This window comes from Triturus cristatus, chromosome 5_2 (assembly GCF_964204655.1).
Source record: "Triturus cristatus chromosome 5_2, aTriCri1.1, whole genome shotgun sequence".
Lineage (NCBI taxonomy): Eukaryota > Metazoa > Chordata > Amphibia > Caudata > Salamandridae > Triturus > Triturus cristatus.
In genome coordinates, this window is record NC_140588.1 from 1029302600 (window position 1) to 1029323357 (window position 20758).

The following is a 20758-nucleotide window of genomic DNA, read 5'->3' on the forward strand; positions in this document are numbered from 1 at the left end:
AGCTGGTGGGCGGACCACCAAAGTGATTCTGTCAACATAGCAGAAGCACCTTCATCACAATGTAACGCCGGGTGGGCGACCATGTCTTGCACCCCACTCCGCATTTCTTTGAGTTACACAGAAACAGGCTCCAAAGCAAGTGCTTCCTTCGGAAACATAGAACAAGTGTTGCTGATGTACATGGACTATTTTCACTTGTTGAGATAATGGGCTGCGTGTTAGGACTGGCATACTTGCTGTAGTTTTCCCCAAACGTTTTGCTTTCATACCTCCTATTTTGCTGGCTTTGCCTTTTTTTCTGCTTTAGGACTGTGCGCTCTTTACCACTGCTAACTAGGGCTAAAGTGCTTGTGCTCTCTCCTTTAAACATGGTAGAAATTGCTCATACCCATTTGGCATATGCAGTTTACTTGTACATCCCTAGTAATGTGGCACTATCTGTGCCCAGGGCCTGTAAATTAAATGACACTAGTGGGCCTGCAGTACTGATTGTGCCACCCACTCAAGTAGCCATTTCAAACATGTCTCATGCCTGCCATTGCAGTCTGTGTGTGCAGTTTTAAACTGCCATTTTGACCTTGCAAAAATAAACCTTTTGCTAGGTGCAAACCTTCTATTTTTAATAGATATAAGTCAAACCTAGGGTAGGTCCTTGATAGCCCAGATAGCAGCATGGAGTGTGTTTAAAAACCTGGACTAGGCCTACCTCTCCCACAGGATAATATTGGAGTTACCTTATTATATTCATTAAGCTGTAGCTTCCAAACGGGAACAGGCCCAGTTTATGTTTGGTGTCTTTGTAATTATAATGGCAATTCCTCTCTTATGGTAAAGTTGGAATTTAAATTACAATTTTGAAAATGCCTCATTTAGAAAGTTGCAAAAACAACAGTTGATGGACAGAATGTAGAACAATGTCATACATTCACTCCAGTACAGACATCTGGGCCTAAATCCATCGTTTTTTTGCTCACCATGCCATTCCAGTTTGAACCCAGCCATATGCATCCCCTTTGGTATCGCTTTGTTCGCCCTAAGTTGGCAGGGTATGCCCAGACATGGGTCCCTTGCTCACTTTGCCACTGGATTCAAGATAGCCTGGCTGATGAGGGTTATGAACCCGAAACCAGTCCCAGGATGCTTGTTTCCGGTCCAGGGAAGACATGACTTGGCAGTTCGGTGCTGGACTGTTCCCATGAGGCACAGGGTCAGATTGATTTGCATATGACCATGTCTGAACTGGGGTGGTGGAGTGAGCTAAAGAATGATGATGGATTAAACCCTGATCAGTTGACTGGGGGTGAGTGTTTGATGTGCTCAAACGCTCCGTCCATCATCCCCTTTGGTATTGCTTTGTTTGCCCTAAGTTGGCAGGGTATGCCCAGACGTGGGTCCCTTGCTCACTTTGCAACTGGATTCAAGATAGCCTGGCTGATGAGGGTTATGAGCCCGAAACCGGTCCCAGGATGCTTGTTTCCGGTCCAGGGAAGACATGGCTTGGCAGTTCGGTGCTGGACTGTTCCCATGAGGCACAGGGTCAGACTGATTTGCATATGGCCATGTCTGAACTGGGGTGGGGAAGTGAGCTAAAGAATGATGATGGATTAAACCCAGATCAGTTGACTGGGGTGAGTGTTTGATTTGCTCAAACGCTCCGTCCATCATCCCCTTTGGTATCGCTTCATTTAGAAAGTTGGCCCTTTCCTGCCTCGGCCATTGGTGTCTGCATCCTGTCTCTAGGTCACATGACTGAGTGCAGCTGACATTTGGGCTTTGTGTATTCATCCAAGAAAGCCACACACAATAGGGATCTTGGGTGTTTCTGGATGGGCCATCATTGGCAGGATGGGAGGGAGGAGCTGGGCACAGCCCTATTTACACTTGAACAGACTATGTCCTAACTCCACACAAAGGACTTCAATCAATCAATCAATCAGTCATTTGTAAAGCACACTACTTACCCGTGAGGGTCTCAAGGCGCTGAGGGGAGGGAGTGCTGCTACTGCTCAAAGAGCCAGGTCTTGAGGATTCTTCTGAAGGTGAGCAGGTCCTGGGTCTGCCGTAGGTGGGCAGGGAGGGTGTTCCAAGTCTTGGCGGTGAGGAAGGAGAAGGACCTGCCGCCGGAGGTTGCTCGTCGGATGCGAGGGCGAGGCTGGCGGAGCAGAGCTGGCCGGTGGGGGTGTAGAAGCTGAGTCTGCTGTTCAGGTAGGCTGGTCCGGTGTTGTGGAGTGCTTTGTGAGCGTGGGTGAGGAGCTTGAAAGTGATCCTCTTCTTGATGGGGAGCCAGTGTAGGTCTCTCAGGTGGGGGGTGATGTGGCTGCGGCGTGGGATGTTGAGGATCAGTCGGGCGGAGGCGTTTTGGATGTGTTGCAGTTGTTGTAGGTGTTTTGCAGGGATTCCTGCGTAGAGTGCGTTGCCGTAGTCCAGCCTGCTGCTGACGAGGGCTTGATTCACCGTTCTTCTGGTTTCGGTCGGGATCCATTTGTAGATCCTGCGGAGCATGCGGAGGGTGTTGTACAGGAGGAGAAGATGGTGTTGACCTGCTTCGACATGGAGAGGGAGGAGTCGAGTATGAATACTAGGTTGCGTGCGTGGTCCGTGGGTGTCGGTGCTGTTCCCAGTGTGGTCGGCCACCATGAGTCGTCCCAGGCAGAGGGGGTGGGGCCAAGGATGAGGACCTCTGTTTTGTCCGAGTTCAGTTTCAGACGGCTGCTCCTCATCCATTCAGTGACGGCCTTCATTCCCTCGTGGAGGTTGGTCTTGGCGGTGTCCGGTTCCTTGGTGAGGGAGAGGATGAGCTGGGTGTCGTCAGCATAGGAGATGATGTTCAGGTCGTGCTGGCGGGCTACTTGTGCGAGGGGGGCCATGTAGACGTTGAACAGGGTAGGGCTGAGGGATGAGCCCTTGGGTACACCGCAGCTGATGTCGGTGGCTTCAGATCGGAAAGGTGGGAGGCGGACTCTCTGGGTTCTGCCAGTGAGGAAGGACGTGGTCCAGTCCAGGGCCTTCTCCTGGATTCCGGCTTCTTGGAGGCGTGTCTTTAGTGTGCAGTGGCAGACCGTGTCGAAGGCGGCTGATAGGTCCAGGAGGATCAGGGCTGATGTTTCGCCGTCGTCTAGTTGGCATCTGATGTCGTCTGTGGCGGTGATGAGGGCTGTCTCGGTTCTGTGGTGTCGTCTAAATCTGGACTGGGAGGGGTCTAAGATGTTGTTCTCCTCGAGGTGGCGGGTCAGTTGCATGTTGACGGTTTTCTCGATGACCTTCGCCGGAAAAGGGAGCAGAGAGATGGGCCGGAAGTGCTTGAGGTCCTTGGGGTCCTTCTTGGGTTTTTTGAGGAGGACGTTGATTTCGGCGTGCTTCCAGCTTTCCGGGAATGTCGCTGTCTTGAAGGAGGTGTTGATGACCTTCCGTAGTTGGGGTGCGATGAATGTGTCACCTTTGTTGAATATGTGGTGAGGGCAGGGGTCTGACGGGGATCCTGAGTGGATGGAGTTCATGACCTTGCGTGTCTCGTCGTCGTTGACGCAGGACCAGGAGGTCAGAAGGTTGGTGCAGGTGGTGTTTGCGGGGTGAGTGGAGACTGCCGTAGTCGGGGCGGTCGTGGTGTTGAAGCTGTCGTGGATGTCAGCGATCTTGCGGTGGAAGAAGGTGGCCAGTGAGTCGCCCAGGTCTTGTGAGGGCGGGATGTCGTTGGTGATGGCGCTGGGGTTGGAGAGTTCCTTCACTATGTTGAAAAGTTCTTTGCTGTCGTGTGCGTTGTTGTCCAGGCGGGCTTTGAAGGAAGATGTCTTGGCTGCTCTGATGAGTTGGTGATGTCTGCGGGAGGCGTCTTTGTGGGTTGCGTGACCGTCTGGTGTACGATCGGGGAGCCACTTCTTCTCCAGTTTCCGGCATGTACGTTTGGAGGTCTGGAGTTCTTCAGTGAACCAGGTGGCTTTCTTGCTGGTGTGGCTGCTGGAGGGTCTCTTGAGCGGGGAGAGGGTGTTGGCGCAGTCGTCGATCCACTGTCTGAAGTTGTGGGCGGCGGTGTCTGGGTCGGTGGGGTCGGCGGGTGGGTTCTGGGCGAGGGTGGATGTCAGTTGATCATCGGTGACTTTGCTCCAGCAGCGGCGAGGCCGCTGTTGGGTGCGGTGGTGCGTGGTTGGTTTCTTGAAGGTGAAATGGATGCAGCAGTGGTCGGTCCAGTGGAGTTCGGTGGTGCAGATGAAGGCGACATGGGTGCTAGTGGTGAAGACGGGGTCGAGCGTGTGGCCGGCGGCGTGGGTGGGTTCATTGACGAGCTGTCTGAGGCAGAAGTTGGCAAGGTTGTCGATCAGGGTGGTGGAGTTGGCGTCGTTGTTGTTCTCGAGGTGGTAGTTCAGGTCGCCGAGGAGGATGTAGACCTTGGAGGCGAGTGCGTGGGTGCTGGCGAGGTCGGCGATGGAGTCGCTAAACTGAGCACAGGGTCCGGGGGGGTCTGTAGATGAGTTTTCCTCTGAGTGTGGTGTTGGGGTCGGTGTGGATCCGGAAGTGCAGGTGTTCGGCGGCGTTGAGGGTGTCGTCTGCATGGGTGTAGACCTTGAGGGTGGACTTGTGGATGATGGCTAACCCTCCTCCGATTCCATTGTCGCGATCCCTGCGGGTGATCTTGTATCCGTCCGGGATGGCTATGGCGATGTCGGGCGCTAAAGAGTCGTTCCACCAGGTCTCGGTCAGGAAGGCAACGTCTGGGTCGGAGGTGTCGAGCAGGTCCCAGAGCTCAACGGCATGTTTGTGTGCAGAGCGGGTGTTGAGGAGTATGCAGCGGAGGTGGTTGTTTCTGGTCCTTGGAGGTTTGGTGGATCTGTCGCAGGTGAAGTTGCAGGTGCGGCATGAAAAAGGTCCATGTGTGCGTTTTGGGGCAGCCTGGAAGCAGCGGCGGTCTGGGCCGGCATTGAGTGCGAGGAGCGTGTTGGCCTCGTATCTGAGTCTTGTGTCGTGGAGTGCACGGGGGCCAGGGGTTCTGGCGCTGGGCGCGGTCCAGGTGCGGACGGGCGCAGACGGGCTTGCCTTTGGTGGGCCTTCGGCATGCCAGCGGTGCGCCTGCTGCGTGCGGCCGCTGTGCGACCTCCATGCGAGGGGGAGAGGGAGGGAGGAGCAGCTAGGAGACGGGAGCTTGGTGGCCAATGGGAAAGCAGGGGGGCGGAGCCGCAGGGACGCAGCGGCGGGAGGAGTGGGAACGGCGGGAAAAGGCAGGCAGCAGCCGATGTGTACCGGCGGAGGAAACCTGAAAAAAGAACAGTGACACAGTTAGGGTGTAGGGAAGCAGGCAGCAGGAGCAGAAGTGAACAGCACAAGTATCAGGCACTAAGCAGCTGGCAGCTGTGTGGTGGCATGGGGAGCGACCTGCCTTCGAGCAGGGCCAGAGGTCGCTCCTTCACCACTGCGCGGCCTCCATACGAGGGGGAGAGGAAGGGAGGAGCAGCTGGGAGGCGGGAGCGGGGTGGCCAATGGGAAAGCAGGGGGTCGGGGCCGCAGGGACGCAGCTGCGGAAGGAGTGGGAACAGCGGGAAAAGGTGGGCAGCAGCCGGTGTGTACCGGCGGAGGAAACCTGAAAAAAGAAAAAAAGAACAGTGACACAGTTAGGGTGTAGGGAAGCAGGCAGCAGGAGCAGAAGTGAACAGCACAAGTATCAGGCACGAAGAAGCTGGCAGCCGTGTGGTGGCGTGGGGAGCGACCTGCCTGCGAGCAGGGTCAGAGATCATTCTTACCCCCTGTAGTTAGTCCGGAGCCATGGCAGCGGAGGCAGGAAACCTGTGCACTTCAAAGGGAAACCTTTGGAAGCTTCTCCCACTTCAAAGGAGGCACCTGGTTTAATATTGGACCTCAGACACAAACTCTTCAGTACACTTCAGAACCTGTGGAGACTCTGCCAGGAAGGACTGCTGTGCTGTTGAAAGGACTGCTACTCTACTGGGCTGCTGGACTGATGCCCTGCTGGACTGTTGTCTTGTTGGATTGCTGCCCTGATGCCCAGCTTCCCTTCTGCCTGAGTCAGAGGGATTTGGACCTGTGCGTGAACCCAGTACTCCCAAACAACTCGGGTCGGGCTCCTTCTTTCAACAAAAACAACTCCAATTTCTCTGTGAAGGATATTCAACCACAGTGCCCTGGCACTGACTGCCCTGTGTGGTTGAGGATCCTTAACGGAGAAATTGGAGTTGTTTTTGTTGAAAGAAGGAGCCCGACCCGCCCGCACGATGCCAGATGAAAATAAGGTATGAAGAATTCAACCCAACAAAAAAGGCAACAGCGAGGCAAGGGAGTGAAAGAGAGTTCTTTTTCACCAAGGACTGAAAGCCGCATGTTAGTTTTCTCTTTTAAGACTTTTATTTGTGGCAGCAAGGCAAAATTTGAAAGCTTCATGCACTGTAACACCAGGTGGAATTTCCTAAAGACTGCAATGCCCCCGAAAATAATATAGAGGGAAAAGGAATTGCAAGAAAAACGGAACAGGAATGAAAAAGTGTTACACTGCATTCTGGGGATTGTAGTACATGCAGACTACATTGAAATCCGGTAGTCTTCAAAAAGCGCGCGCAACCAAGCGGAAAGCGCCACAATCCATTTTCAACTTACCTGTGAACAAGGCTGCCATGTCGGCCGAAACGCGTCAGGTTTTATGCAACGGATTTGATGTAAGCTGTCACTTTGCTTTAAGAATGAAGATTAAAACCTTTGTAGCCCCGACAGTCCAGTGTGCAGTGCATTCCTTTCGGAAGTGTGGAGGAATTGGTGTTTGTTGATATATATATATATATATATATATATATATATATATATATATATAAATAGTACAGTCTCCACACTATCACGAAGTTTCTGCTTTCACAGCTTATCCCAACGCGAAAGAAAAGGAGAAACGGACCCTCACGGCTCAGGCAGGAAGATTTTATTTCATTTAACTCCCTCTGCAATATTATATATATATATATATATATATATATATATATATATATATATATACGCATATAATATATATATATAATTTATATAATATGTATATATATAATTTATATATTATATATATATATATATATATATATATATATATATATATATATAATATTTGCGCACACACACCCCCATATATATCAAAACAGCTCCACTCACGTAACTCACTCAAGTAAGGAAAATATTCTTTTATTTGGCAACATGTGCTCAAAAGTACCCGGAACGCGTTTCGGCTGTCTTGGCAGCCTTAGTCAACCTGTATGTGCACGATTACATTTACACTCTTTAACTTTTTAAATACTGTCCACAGGTGTTGCTTTCCACGACATCATTTTGTCATTTAAAGGCATGTTCCTCTTTATCAGCAAGCACTTGTTGAATGCAGTATAATAAAGTTATTTCATTTTGAATCAGCAGTCTTGCTAAAATTGATGTTAAAAATTCACATCCATTGCCGGAAGCAAACACATTAGTTTCATAATAAAAGTTAATTTGTACAATAGTTTCCACTGTTGGCAGGCGATTCCATAATTATACTAACTTCAGGCAAATTTGCAAATGTATTAATGAAAGACTAACTTTTATTATGAAACTAATGTGTTTGCTGCCGGTAATGGATGTGAATTTTTGACCTCAAAATGTTACCTTGTCTATATATAGCATATCTTTGTTACGATATTTTTATAGCACAGTAAGTACTTTTACATATGGAGATCATTTTTTTGTCATAAAACCTTTCTGTAAAATTATTATTTTTATTAGATGTTTTCTTTGCCTAATAGACTTTCATTCAGAATTCTGATTGGATGCTTAGACCTTTGGTGCATTTTTCCCCTAAGAAGCCTGACTGTTACATGTTTTTTGCCCAAAGGCTCTTCTCTGAACGGTATGATCTTGATGCCTGCAGCCCAAGTAAATACTAAGCTCTGCTTCTTTCATCCCTGATCATTGTATGCATGTTTTAACTCCTTAGATCAGCCAAGTTTCGGAAAGGTGTTCTGAGTTTACTCTAGGAAGACTTTATTTCACCACTGTCTGGGAACACACTAGAACAGGTGCTGTGGGAGCTGGGGTACAGTGCATTTCCTCCATAGGGTATGGTACCCGAATATCATTATCAGTATATCATGTGGCATAAATATCACCCCGTTGTAATTAATAAAGAAAATCTATATCCAATGGGATGATATTTTTTGTAAATTTGTCTTTAGGATACCCATGTATGTGAAGCTATATAGAGTATTCTGACAAACAGATCTCTCTCCCTCCTCTTTGAAGCCAATGACGTCCTCACACAGTCTCATTGACATGGAAATCAATTGTCCCATCATGATCCAGCACATCTCCCCAATGTACCAATGTAACCAGAAGCGATGTGACAACTGCGCGAGCGAGTGGGCACGCCATAGGCACTGCTGGATGCCCCGTATGAGGATGCTTCTTTCCAGGCTTTTCTGTCACTGTCCTTGTTCTATGCTTTGCAGTGTCTGGCATGGATATTTTTCTTGGGATAGAATATTATGTGGGCTGCGTATATATTATGCACAATGAGCCAGATAACACCAGGATGACCATGTCCTCAATAAGTCTCCATGAAGCTGTCAGACCCAGTAGTTGTGGCCACCTCATTGTCCATCTAGAGCTGCTGTGGGTTTGGAAAACTCTCCAAAGCAGGTCACGTGCCACCTTCATTTGTCAACTTAGACTTGCAACAAACAAAGCAGTTTTCATAATAGTCTTGTTTTTAATCACTGATGTCAGAACTAGAATATTACTTGGGAAATGCAAGGCATGTGATACAGTGTACATATTAATGCACATTTTAGCAGGTCGTTTTGGTGCAAGATTCGTTTAATGATGTATTGTGGGTTCGGCTGAGTTTCCCTCAATAGTTAATTATCTTCTTCATCCATTGAATTTGTCCTGATGATTTGTAACTGAATCAGAGAACTTTTGGTTTTGATTATATCTGATTTTGTGAGCCTGCTTGCTCCATTTTAAGAATTCTGCAAATCTGCAAACTCAGAGGGGATGCTGGGTAAGTTCAGCGTGTTCTTGTCATTTAATAACAGCCTAGCCATTAGCACCTACTATCACAGTCGTCAACAAATACAGCGCAAGATGGATGTCACTGTGTTGCTGTTGCACGCGCTGGGTGGAAATAATCTACTTGCACTTTGAAAATGTCTGTTCTTGCCTCCTAGGTTATCCTGAACCCGCTGAAGCCGCGAATGTCACTCACAAAAGGTTTCCTGAGTATTTCGGTTATCTGGGTGATGGCAACCTGTTTCTCCCTCCCGCATGCCATTTATCAGAAACTTTTCCAGTTCAACTACAGGTGAGATTCATCAATGTCTCCCTCTCTTGATCTCCTTTGTATCTCATGTTCCCTCTCTCGGTCTCTATAGCGTTCACTCGTCTTCTTTCTTAGTTTTCCAGTCTTTCGTCAACAGCTACCAAGCTGACTTTTCTTGGTTTAAGTTTATTTTATTCCTGTGATGCAGAGGGGCTTGATGTAGAGGGTTTTATTCACAGAGTCCTTTTGAGACTTCATCACAGTTGTTTGTTTTATTCACCTAAAGATATCCAACGTTCTGGCTGGATGCAGGCCTGGTTTTCAGGTGAACGCCATTGACTACATACATTACTAAACTTCGGATTCATTGTATCCAAATGTATATTATGCAGCTATCCTGAAAGTGTGACACAGACAGAGCCCTTTAGCCTACACTACACATCTATTTTTATGTGAGGTCAATTTGTGCGACTACTCATGCCCACTCCCACTAAACAAGAACATTGTTTTCTGCATCAAGAGATTGTTTGCTGGACATGATTCGGGTGAATGAGCTGTCATCGATGATGCGTGAAGCTCAGATTCAGCATGGCCGATTTATTATCCAGCATATAAAGCTAGTTACATTTTCTAGGCCGCCAAGATTCAATTTTTTCCCAAGAATTTGACGAAGCAGGACATTTTATGGATCTTGAGATATTCTCTAACCAATAAGAATCCTCCAGTGTGTTGAAACCCACACTGAAGGGTCTACCTTCCTTTCAGACAGGGTTCTCCAAAGTTGGTTCTGGAGTCCTTTCAGACAGGGTTCTCCAAAGTTGGTTCTGGAGGGCCGGATTCATGTCAGATTTTTAATTTAACTACATTTATCTAAATAAGGATATGCTAAAAATCTGGCATTGATCCGACAGTCCAGGACCTACTTTGGAGAACCCTACTTTAAGATGTAGGGCAGGCACAGGCTACATTCGAGCTCAGTTGAAACTGATTTGATTGAAAGAAACCTAGGGAGAAGACATGTGTAGATACTCTACTGATCAACCATCAAAGCTTCCAGGGGGAGCCTGCTGACGACCAGGCAAGGATAAGGCACTTAAATCAGAATGCATTTTCTGTAAAAAGTGTCATGTGTAACAAATATACCAAATTTAATGGCTTACACTCTTAATTGCCTTGATTTACATTAGCCAGCTAGTACATTTCGCCTTGCCCAGTATATTATCTCTCAGACTTTAAGAGCTAAGATGAATTTTAGTTGAGTTTTATCCCTTTGTACATAAACCTGTACAAACAAGAGAATATCTGGTAAGGATTGTGTCAGTCTTACCATTTGCCACGAGACTCCGTCACTCAATGGAAAAAGTTTCTTTTAGCAGGAAGTTGTAAAGTATGGAAATAAATACTTCCTTGTTTGATGTATCTTAGCTTACTAGCCATTGGAAGCCATTATAAGGTTCTTTAGTGTTATTTCCCAGTAACTCTCATCAGCTGCAGCCAGGCACCTGCCCATGGAGTGCCCGATCCCTTGCAAAATACCCCCTTATAACATGGATCGAAACCCATGGGCCTATTCTACACACATGGATGTCACTTACTCAGGACATCACCTACACCTTCACATTTTCTTTAGTCTTAGGTAGTGAGTAAAATGGAATCCAAATCAGATGAACATGCGCACAGTTTTGACTTCCAGGGTTTTCACAACCTTTCCCAATTTATTTCACGCATCCATCTGTGTTCGGGCAACTAAGCGCATGGTAGTGCACCAGTATTCACTATTTTCACAGAAGGGTGCAGGAGAAGAAAAAACTGTACTTGGAAAATTATTTTCAATATAAGGAAAGAATAAATTATTTCTAATTTCTACCTAGAAGTCAGATTTGAGAGACCAAAGACATGGTCTAACAAAAACAAGTGACAGTCGTATGTTTATGTCCAATAGGTGCAAAACGCAAGGGAATCTTGCACGTTTGCCTAAGTCTTTTGTGAAGCAAGTGATTGTGAATGTGTACTGTACACAGCTGTGAGCCCCAGATCCACAGAATCAAGGCTCTCTCGATGAATAGACTGTCTCCGGGCACAGTTTTTATAACCGGTGGTCTTTCTCCTTGTTCAGGATTCATGTTGGTCGTTTATTGCCTGGTGCTCTATTAATCGGAAAGTTAGTATTTCTTCTATGGAACGGACATGTTTTTGATTTGGCCTTGCTGTTTCTAAAGGGCACATAATTGGTGGGCTCACACAGGATTTTCCTCTTACAAAGAAATAATGTGAGTGAGTGGGAGTAATTGCAGACTTTTAAACTAGAAAAATTATGTTAGAAACTCTCTTTTTATATGTCTTTTAAGTAAACAAATTAAAAATGGGCTCTGAATTGTGCAATTTGGACTTTCTAATTTCACATTTCTTTAAGGCCGTTTGATATCTCTATGATTCATCTGATTTAGAAGGTGTGTAATTGACAAAGAATAATAACTCTGCCAATTAAAGAGGGACGCTCACAATTTTAATAATGTATTTGCTTTTAAGGGTTTCACAAAAATCCCAGTCTATGTGCTTCCTAATTACGAATATAGTAGAGATCTGTGTGTCCCACTGAACCCAAACAGTTTTATGTTAATGTGCAAATGCACCATCATTATCTTTTCTTTTTTAAACCTTGTGCATTGTGGAGATACATGGGCTCAGGCAGCCCCTGAAGCGTGGTGTTGACTAGGGCCTGCTTTTGGGTGGTGCGCCCAGTGCCGGCATCAAGCGCCAAGCTTGAAGGGTGCTGTGTTTTGAAATCTCTTATGGGATTTAAAGCACCTGCCAGGGTCCCACAGAGCTCTTTGAGTGTCCAGCAGTTTTCAGGCAACAATAAAAGTGTCAAGATTACTCTGGTAAATAATGTACCTACTGAGGAGAAATGGAGTTTTGTCTAGGGGCAGTTTTGACTCTACTCATAATAAAGTAGCACAGAGGATTAATACGCCTGCTGCAAAGAACGTGTGTCAAGCAGATCACAGAATTATAGTTTATCTAGATAGCTCAGTGGGTGACTCCATTTGTGACAGAGATCCTTTTGTTAGTTAAACCAACCTGAATCATGTGTTACTTTTTAAATCTTGAGTTTGTGTTTCTCCAGATCATGCACTCTTAAAATACACTGCCTACCCGTATGGATAATGTGAAACCTAAACTTTGTATTCCCAGGGCTTAATTTGTAAGAAAGTAGATGCCAGGGCCCACTTCAGGAGGGCAGCTTGCACCACCCATTGGCCCTGCCAGCATTGCCAATGACAGTAACAACACGGCTACTAACCATCACACATGTGACAATTAAGACTATTCCAGGTCCCTAAAGCTATAAGTGTGGCTTGGTTTGCAGGTATTAGTCTTTGTAATGTATTTTAAATTATTAAGCAACTCTTGTTGTGCTTATCTCTAAATTAGACAAGCAGTGACACCATGTGGCAGACTATGCAAAAGAAACAATTGATGGACGGAATGCTGGACAATGCAAACATTCACTCCCAGTCACAAGGATCTGGGTTAAATCCATCATTCTTTTGCTCACCCCACCACCCCAGTTTGAACCCAGCCATATGCTAATCAGTCTTGACCCTGTTCCTAGTGGGAACAGTCCAGCCCAAAATGCCAAGCCAGGTCCTCCCTCGACCGGAAACAAGCATCCTGGGACTGGTTTCTGGGCATCACCCGTCATCAGCCATGCTGGCTTGAATCCAGTGGTGTAGTGAGCACGGGACCCATGTCTGGACATACCCTTCCCACTTAGGACAACATATGCAAAAGAAACAATTGATGCACGGAATGCTGGACAATGCAAACATTCACCCCCAGTCACAAGGATCTGGGTTAAATCCATCATTCTTTTGCTCACCACACCACCCCAGTTTGGACCCAGCCATATGCAAATCAATTGTGACCCTGTTCCTTGTGGGAACAGTCCAGCCCGAACAGCCATGCCAGGTCCTCCCTGGACCGGAAACAGCATCCTGGGACCGGTTTCTGGGCATCACCTGCCATCAGCCAGGCAGGCTTGAATCCAGTGTTGTAGTGAGCACGGGACCCACGTCTGGGCATACTCCCACTTAGGGCAACATATGTAAAAGAAATAATAGATGGACGGAATGCTGGACAATGCAAACATTCACCCCCAGTCACAAGGATCTGGGTTAAATCCATCATTCTTTTGCTCACCACACCACCCAAGTTTGGACCCAGCCATATGCAAATCAGTCATGACCCTGTTCCTTGTGGGAACAGTCCAGCCCGAAATGCCAAGCCAGGTCCTCCCTGGACCCAGATCTTTTGACTGGGGGAGAATGTTTGAATTGTCAGCATTCCGTCCATCATTTGCTGTAACACTTTTTGCCCTAAGTGGGATGGGTAGGCCCAGACGTGAGTCCCTTGCTCACCGTGCCACTGGATTCAAGCTAGCCTGGTTGAAGAAGGGTGAAATACCCTGAAACCGGCTCCAGGATGCTTGTTTCCGGTCGACCTGGCCTGCCAGTACGGTCTGGACTGTTCCCATGGGGCACAGGGTCAAGACTGATTTGCATATGGCTGAGGGCCAAACCGGGGTGGCGTAGTGGGCAAAAGAACAATGGATTTAACCCAGATTTTTTGCCTGGGCGAGAATGTTTGCATTGTCAGCATTCCATCCATCATTTGTTTGCTGTGACACTTTTTGCCCTAAGTGGGATGGGTATGCCCAGACGTGGGTCCCTTGCTCACTGTGCCACTGGACTCAAGCTCGCCTGGCTGAAGAAGGGTGACATACCCTGAAACCGGTCCCAGGATGTTTGTTTCCGGTCCACGGAGTACCTGGCTTGGCTGTTCGGTCTGGACTGTTCCCATGTGGCACAGGGTCAAGACTGATTTGCATATGGCTGGGTTCAAACTGGGGTGGCGTAGTGGGCAAAAGAATGATGGATTTAACCCAGATCCTTTGACTGGGGGAGAATGTTTGCATTGTCAGCATTCCGTCCATCATTTGTTTGCTTTATCAACATGTGGCAGACTGTCATAAGTTCTGATGCTGACAATCAAGCGTTGGTGCCAAGCACTGGAAACCACCAGCTCAAATTAAGCACTGTGTAATCCTCATTATTTTATGTAACATTTCCTATACACTGATTTATACTCGTATGATTAACTGTCTCAGTATAATGTGTATGTGATGTAAAGTGCTCTGATAGCCTACACTGGTATGTGTAGCTCTGTAAAAGAAATAAAAAGTGACAAGAGTGTTAGCACTGATTAGAGACCAATGGGATGGTGACTGGGGGGACCATGTGTCCAATGCAGACTGGAACAGAGTGTTTTTTTATACCACAGAATGTATGCTAGATTTAAGATTACACGGTTGAAATGCATGCATTGAGTTTGCTGCACACCAATGGTTATGCCTAAAATATAGGATTGTACAAGATATGGAGATGAACTTGCAGACCTAATGCAAATGATATGGTCACGTGATGGTAAGGCTCTGGGATGCGACAGTGGAAAACAACAGATATGCAGGAGGGGGCAGGGTACAATTCTCATGCAGAGAATGTGTTATGGGAAACATCTAAGATGTAAAAAAGGTAAATCTCCTATTAAAATGTGTGGCTAAATTGAAAAAAGATGGGAAATGGTGGTGCAAGAAGAGCATGAATGACAATGATAGAGAAGAACAACAAGATGAGAGAGGATTCAGTAGACCGGGCACAATTCTTGCAAGATTGTAAAGAAGCGTGGTGTTTCTGATCACTCCCCCTGTACCAATGGGTACAGGAGCTAAACTGCTGATTGTCTACTTCATATGATACTGTTGTAATCGAATATGGTGTGTAACTTATCGATGAATGCATGCATCCCACTGAAGTAACATAGAATACAACGTGGACAAATAATTATAAAGACAATTCAAAAAAAATTGCCAGATTCATCAAACCATTAATGAAGAATGGTCTGATGAAACTGCAATATGAAGTTGTTTCTGGCTTTTGTGAAAGTTTACCAGCTGTAACTCCCCCTTTCCTACTCTGTGGTCAATCCGCCTTGCCTTCTGGCGAGGGGTAGGGTGAGATCCCCATCAACCTTCCCCTCACTCTCCGCTTGTAACAATACGCATTCTCTTTGCTCCACACACCCTTCCCACCCATCCATTATTCTTTCCTATCCTCCCCTCTCCTGTCCTTTACACTTCCCTACTCTTGCACTTCCACAGTTTCCATCTTAGCTGCTTCAGCTGCTCAATGGCTCCTGCTTTGTCCCTTCATACTGCTTTAATGTGGTTAGCAGTGGAAATGAGAATAGACTACTGCAACTTTCTTTTTTGTCTATTTAATGCTTTTGTAAAAATAAGCATTTTATATCTAGCAATTGTTAACCTTTTAAAGGGCCATGAGGCATGTTACGTTATGTTAAGAGATTTATAGAGCGCCTGGTTACTCCAAGGAGTATCCCCACACTAGAACCATATTGTTGTCAGGTAGAGTTAGCAACAATTAGGGCCCACCAGTTCTACCAACTATGCCTAAAGAGCCTAACCTTGCCTCTGATGGTTCGAGCCTCAGGTTCAATGGCTTGAGTTCCACAGCTTGACTGCACGAAGTCCAAAAGAACTGCCCCAAGTGCATTCTGTGCACTCTAGGGATCACAGTCAGAGCTGCTTCACAGGACCTAAGACGTCTGGAGGGAATATAGTCTTTAATCAGGGGATACAGGTAGCTTGGACCCTTCAGATTCAGTATCCTATGCGTAAAACAGAGTGCTTAAGGAAAGAGCCTCTGTGCTTGACGGGGAGCCAGTGTAGTTTAGCAAGACCCTGGCTAATGGCAAGCCATTTTGGAATTCTTAGTAGCATCCGGGCTGCTGCATTTTGTATTATTTGAAGCATCCTCAGCCTGCCTGCAGGGGCAACTGGGCACAACTGTGGTGGTTGAGGCCTTTTACTTATGATGTCTCTAGGGACCGATCAACTGTGGATTCCACTTAACCGGGCCAAGTATCCCCTTTTACACTTGGTTCTTAGTGGTAGCTGTGGTCGAGCAGTCCAGGCTTCTATAGGGTGGGTGGAGCGTAGCTATAGGACATTTAACACAAATTATAACTCAAAGTGCAAACAGTAAAAACAAACAATACATCAATGTCCAGTCAAATACTTGCTTTCATAAAATAAAAAAAGCATTTTAATTTTAACTCTACACATGTAAAGGGACACGACATTTAGAAACCACAACACAGTCCCCTTGAGGTCAGGGGATCTATTAGTTGTCAGGCAAATCCCTGTTCTCCTTTTAGCCGCTCTTACAAAACGGAATAGCTCAACAGTGTGACAGGTGCCCTCTGCATGAACACCCATTAGTCCTTCTCTGCTTGGAGAAGTCAGGCTTCCCGCAGCCCAGGCAGCAGTACTTTGTGGTACAGGCTCTTTCTTCTGAGCGATGCTGATCGAGTTGTCGGAGCAGCTCCCAGCTCACGAAAATGAAGTAAATTGGCTTTACCCATCAAGGAAAGGAATCCTTTCTTCAGCTCCTGACTGGAGCCCAGAGTGTATGCTGTATTGTTCATGGCGTCCTTGGTTGTCCTCTGTGGTCTGTCAATGGTAATCCCTTCGCATTGCAGGTTCTACCCGCCAAACGTAGTCTTAGTTTCTCATTCGACTATGTTAGCACTGATAGCCCCTCCATGCATAGGGGGTTGTACCAGTACTGCACAGTATGGGCACAGGCTCATCTAGTACAAGCACCCCTGCCAAAGGGTTAGGAGAGTCAGCTCTTCTCACTATAGAAACTTTACTGGTAGCCCCCTTGCTGAAGATGAGATAACTGATATGCTGATATGGGACAACTGCAGCATTGCGGTGTGGGCTTGTTGAGTCATGTACGGTACTTAACTCACAGCGCATCCCATGGTGGCCCTCTTCTAGCGTACTGGGGTTGTCAAGCCTACACTGGATAGGGCAACAACCAGATCTGTGCACAGCTGCTCCCTCACACCTCACTCAGGGGGTCCTCTTGGCAGGGATCCCCACTGGACCTCGCTCCTGCCAATGTTCTCCTCTTCCTCATAGGTTACACTGGTTTAGGCAAGCAGGCAGGTGCTGGTGGTTCAGGCTCCAGGGATGGTGATCTTGGTTTCTTTGGTGATGTCCCCTCACTCATCAGGGATACTATCAGGCCTTTGTCCCCAGTCCTGGTCACAGGCAGAAGTCATGCAGAGCATCCCCTCCTCACACAACGCATAGGGCTGATTGGCAGATGCCAAAATGTGGGGTCTTAACCTCTCCTGCTTTCCGAATCAACAAAATGCACTTTAGAGTCTAGGTATTTGAAATGTTATGATGGGTTTGAAGTGGACACTTCTCCTTTCCTTCTTTCCTTATGAAGCGCTGTCTGTTACAGCAAGAAAGGCTCCGAAGCTGATTGCCCCACAACAAAATTCAAGGGAGTGGCCAAAGTTCACACCTGGATGTCAGCCACAGTGATATGTGCATCAAAAGGATAATCCCCGGCTCCTAGTCCTACTCTTTGTTTTCCTTATCCCCCCATATTCTTTCCTGAGATGCGTCCAGGTCCCTTCTTTGTGATCTATCACTGGATTAAAGACTAAACCTTTAAAGTGTAATGGGTTGGGCCCTTCCTTCACTGCGTCCCTACTGGTTCACGGGAATGCAGCAATACACACATCTGTCTGGGGGAATCATTTACTCCTATTTTCACTAGGCAGGCCTGGGCTTCCAATAATAGCACCCAAGGTCCTTGATGTAATGTACCATTGCATACTGCATCATGGTTTGCTATTTGCAAATCCACACACTTCCAGCACACACACTCACTCACCGTGTGCATGCTGCACAACAATTCACTCTTCATGCATTTTACTACACACATAAACCCAGCACATGCTGCTGTTGCCTATGCACTGCACAGCACTACTCTCTCATGTAATGTATTCCCAGCAGGCATACCTACACACAGTACATGACCTAACCACACATATACTGCACAGAGCTACTCCCCCCTGTGCTATTCCCATCTCAATCTTACAGACATACGTCCACAGCAGTGTCACTACTCCTCGACGGTGCAGCATTCTACATCTACGCGATGTAGGCCAAGGATGAGTAAAGCATACAGAAGCAGAGCCTTTAAAAAGGTGAGTGAGTCTGTGGACTTCACTCGAGTGACACAGGGTAAAAAGATCCTGTTCACTCCAACTGATCACTTTACTGTCTGCTGCCACCACCATGCTTGCGCTGCTTAACTCCTGGTGAAGGCAGTAGCCTTCTACCACTATGAAGATATCGCTTTGGGCGCCCTACCAATCTAACAAGTCCGACATCAGTGAGACAGGCATATGTCATGGCGCACACGTATGATCCATGTTTACCTGTGACATATAAATCCGCATTAAAGATCCAGACAACAGTAAAGTTGGACACTCAGAGAAGGGGTACATGTCTTTAAACTTGCAGAGGACTTATCCGTCCCAAGACTGAGGCACTGCTAAACAGGCCCCTGTGCATGTGCACTGAGCACTAAAACTTTGAAATTGGCTACACTCATAACTGGAATATGTAACTTTAATAAACGTCCCTATTACAGGGTTCTCCACCGAGTAGCGCGGGAGCTATCAGTAGCTCTCCAGCTGCTTGTGAGTCACCATCCTATGTGCAGCCCAAATTAGTAAACGAAAAACATGTTTTGGTTGAATTAGGTATGCTTCCACAAATGAAAATAATGCATTTAAATGTAAACTGTGTTTTTCTGAACTAATGTTTGTAGAACGAATATTTGTAAGGCTAATAGCTAAGCAGTTATTTATGCTGCATTGGGAAATCTTATTACAGATGATCTTTCATAAGTGCCTTGTGGCATTCTGTATATGTTATGTTAAGAATGATTTATAAATTGCACAGCTACTCGAAAGAGTGTCCCAGACTAACGGAACAGTAAGAGTTGCATACTGGAGAAAGATCCAGGTTTTAAGCATTTTCCTAAATAGACTTTCATCCTCCATTAGCCTGAGTTCTGAAGGAAGGGTATTCCAGCCCACTGGCCCCAAAAGAGAGAAATTCAGCCTGCTGGCTCTTGCAAAGCAGACTCCTGGTACCATGGTCAAGTGATTATTGAAGGAGTGCAGCTTTCTCAACGGGATGTAGAAAGAAATCCTCGGGGACAAATAGTCTGGTCCTGAGTGGTGTAACGCTCTGTGCACTAGTAGACAAGTCTTAAAAAGAATCTGCTTGTGCACAGGAAGCCAGTTAAAATTTCGCAAATGTGGAGAAATGTACTTCCTTCTAGGTAGACTGAGAATGATCCTGACAGCAGCATTCTGTACTGTTTGAAGTTTCCTCACTAGATATTGCAGAAGACGAGCGTATAAGGCATTGGCATAGTCAAACCTGGACACGACAAATGGCAAGACCACTGTAATCTGTATTGAGACCGACAAGAAGTGCAGAAATTTCTTGAGCATGCGTAGTATGCCAAGACATTTGCCGACCTCAGCAGAGTTGATTTGATTATGGAAGGACAATCTATTGTCAAATTTCGCACCTAGATTGTTAACTGTTCCCAATTGCATATTGGGTCGAGGTTCCCTCTCTGGCCGGTGCACTTCCACCTCGAGGTCACACTTATTGCCCATAAAGACCATCTCAATCTTGTCGGTTTTGCACTTCAGTTGGAAGAGGCTCATCCATCGGCAAACATCTGAGAGGCATGGTTTAATAGCATCATATTCAATTGGCACCCCCTTACCAAACGTGAACACAATCTGGATATCGTGGGCATGAGAAATTATTTTGGCCCTAAATTACTCAACCAATTCAGCAGGGGGAGTCATATAAATATTAAAATGTGGAGCTAAGAGCCGACCCCTGAGGGACCCTGACCGAGTCATTTCTGGCTGCCAGAGGAGGAGGGCGGTAACCAAACCATCCTCTAGAAAGCATTTCAACCACTTCCAAGCCCTGTCTCCTATACCAATCTCCTCAAGTCGATCATACAGCCTAGCATGCAGGACTGTATCAAATGCTGCTGACAGGTCTAGCAGTACCAGGACTGCCCTACTGCCAACATTGAGGGTGCCTTTACTCAATTCAGTGACCTCTAGGGGGGCTATCTCCGTGCTGAACCTGGGTCTGAAGTCTGACTGACTGGGATGGAATAGTTTGAGTCTCAAACTTTAGAAGTTGGCCATTCTCAAACATTTCCAGCAACTTGGATAGCATGGGCCTGTTGTTGCCTGGCATATCAGGGTCTGCACTTGGTTCTTTTAAAAGTTGGTACATTTTCTCCTGCTTCCAGCTAGATGGAACTGGAGCTGTGGCCAAGGACTTATTTGAGAGGGCATTCACAGTGGGATCAATAACCTCCACTCCCAAAGCCAAGAGGGAAGTAAAGCAACGATCAGAAGATAAGCCAGATTTAAGATTAATGATAGCCCTTTTAGAGTCTTCAAGAGAAATCTCATTAAACTCTGTCAGCA

General features: G+C 46.6%; 1 protein-coding gene across 1 annotated transcript in view; it reads left to right on the forward strand.

The window, feature by feature from the left end:
- Positions 1–20758, forward strand: part of LOC146829620 (G protein-coupled receptor 83-like) — a 755876-nt gene that overhangs the window by 232506 nt on the left and 502612 nt on the right. Inside the window, exon 5 of the mRNA XM_085608310.1 lies at positions 9177–9310. Within this exon, the coding sequence (XP_085464436.1) occupies positions 9177–9310 (134 nt within the window). The remainder of the gene's footprint in view (positions 1–9176; positions 9311–20758) is intronic.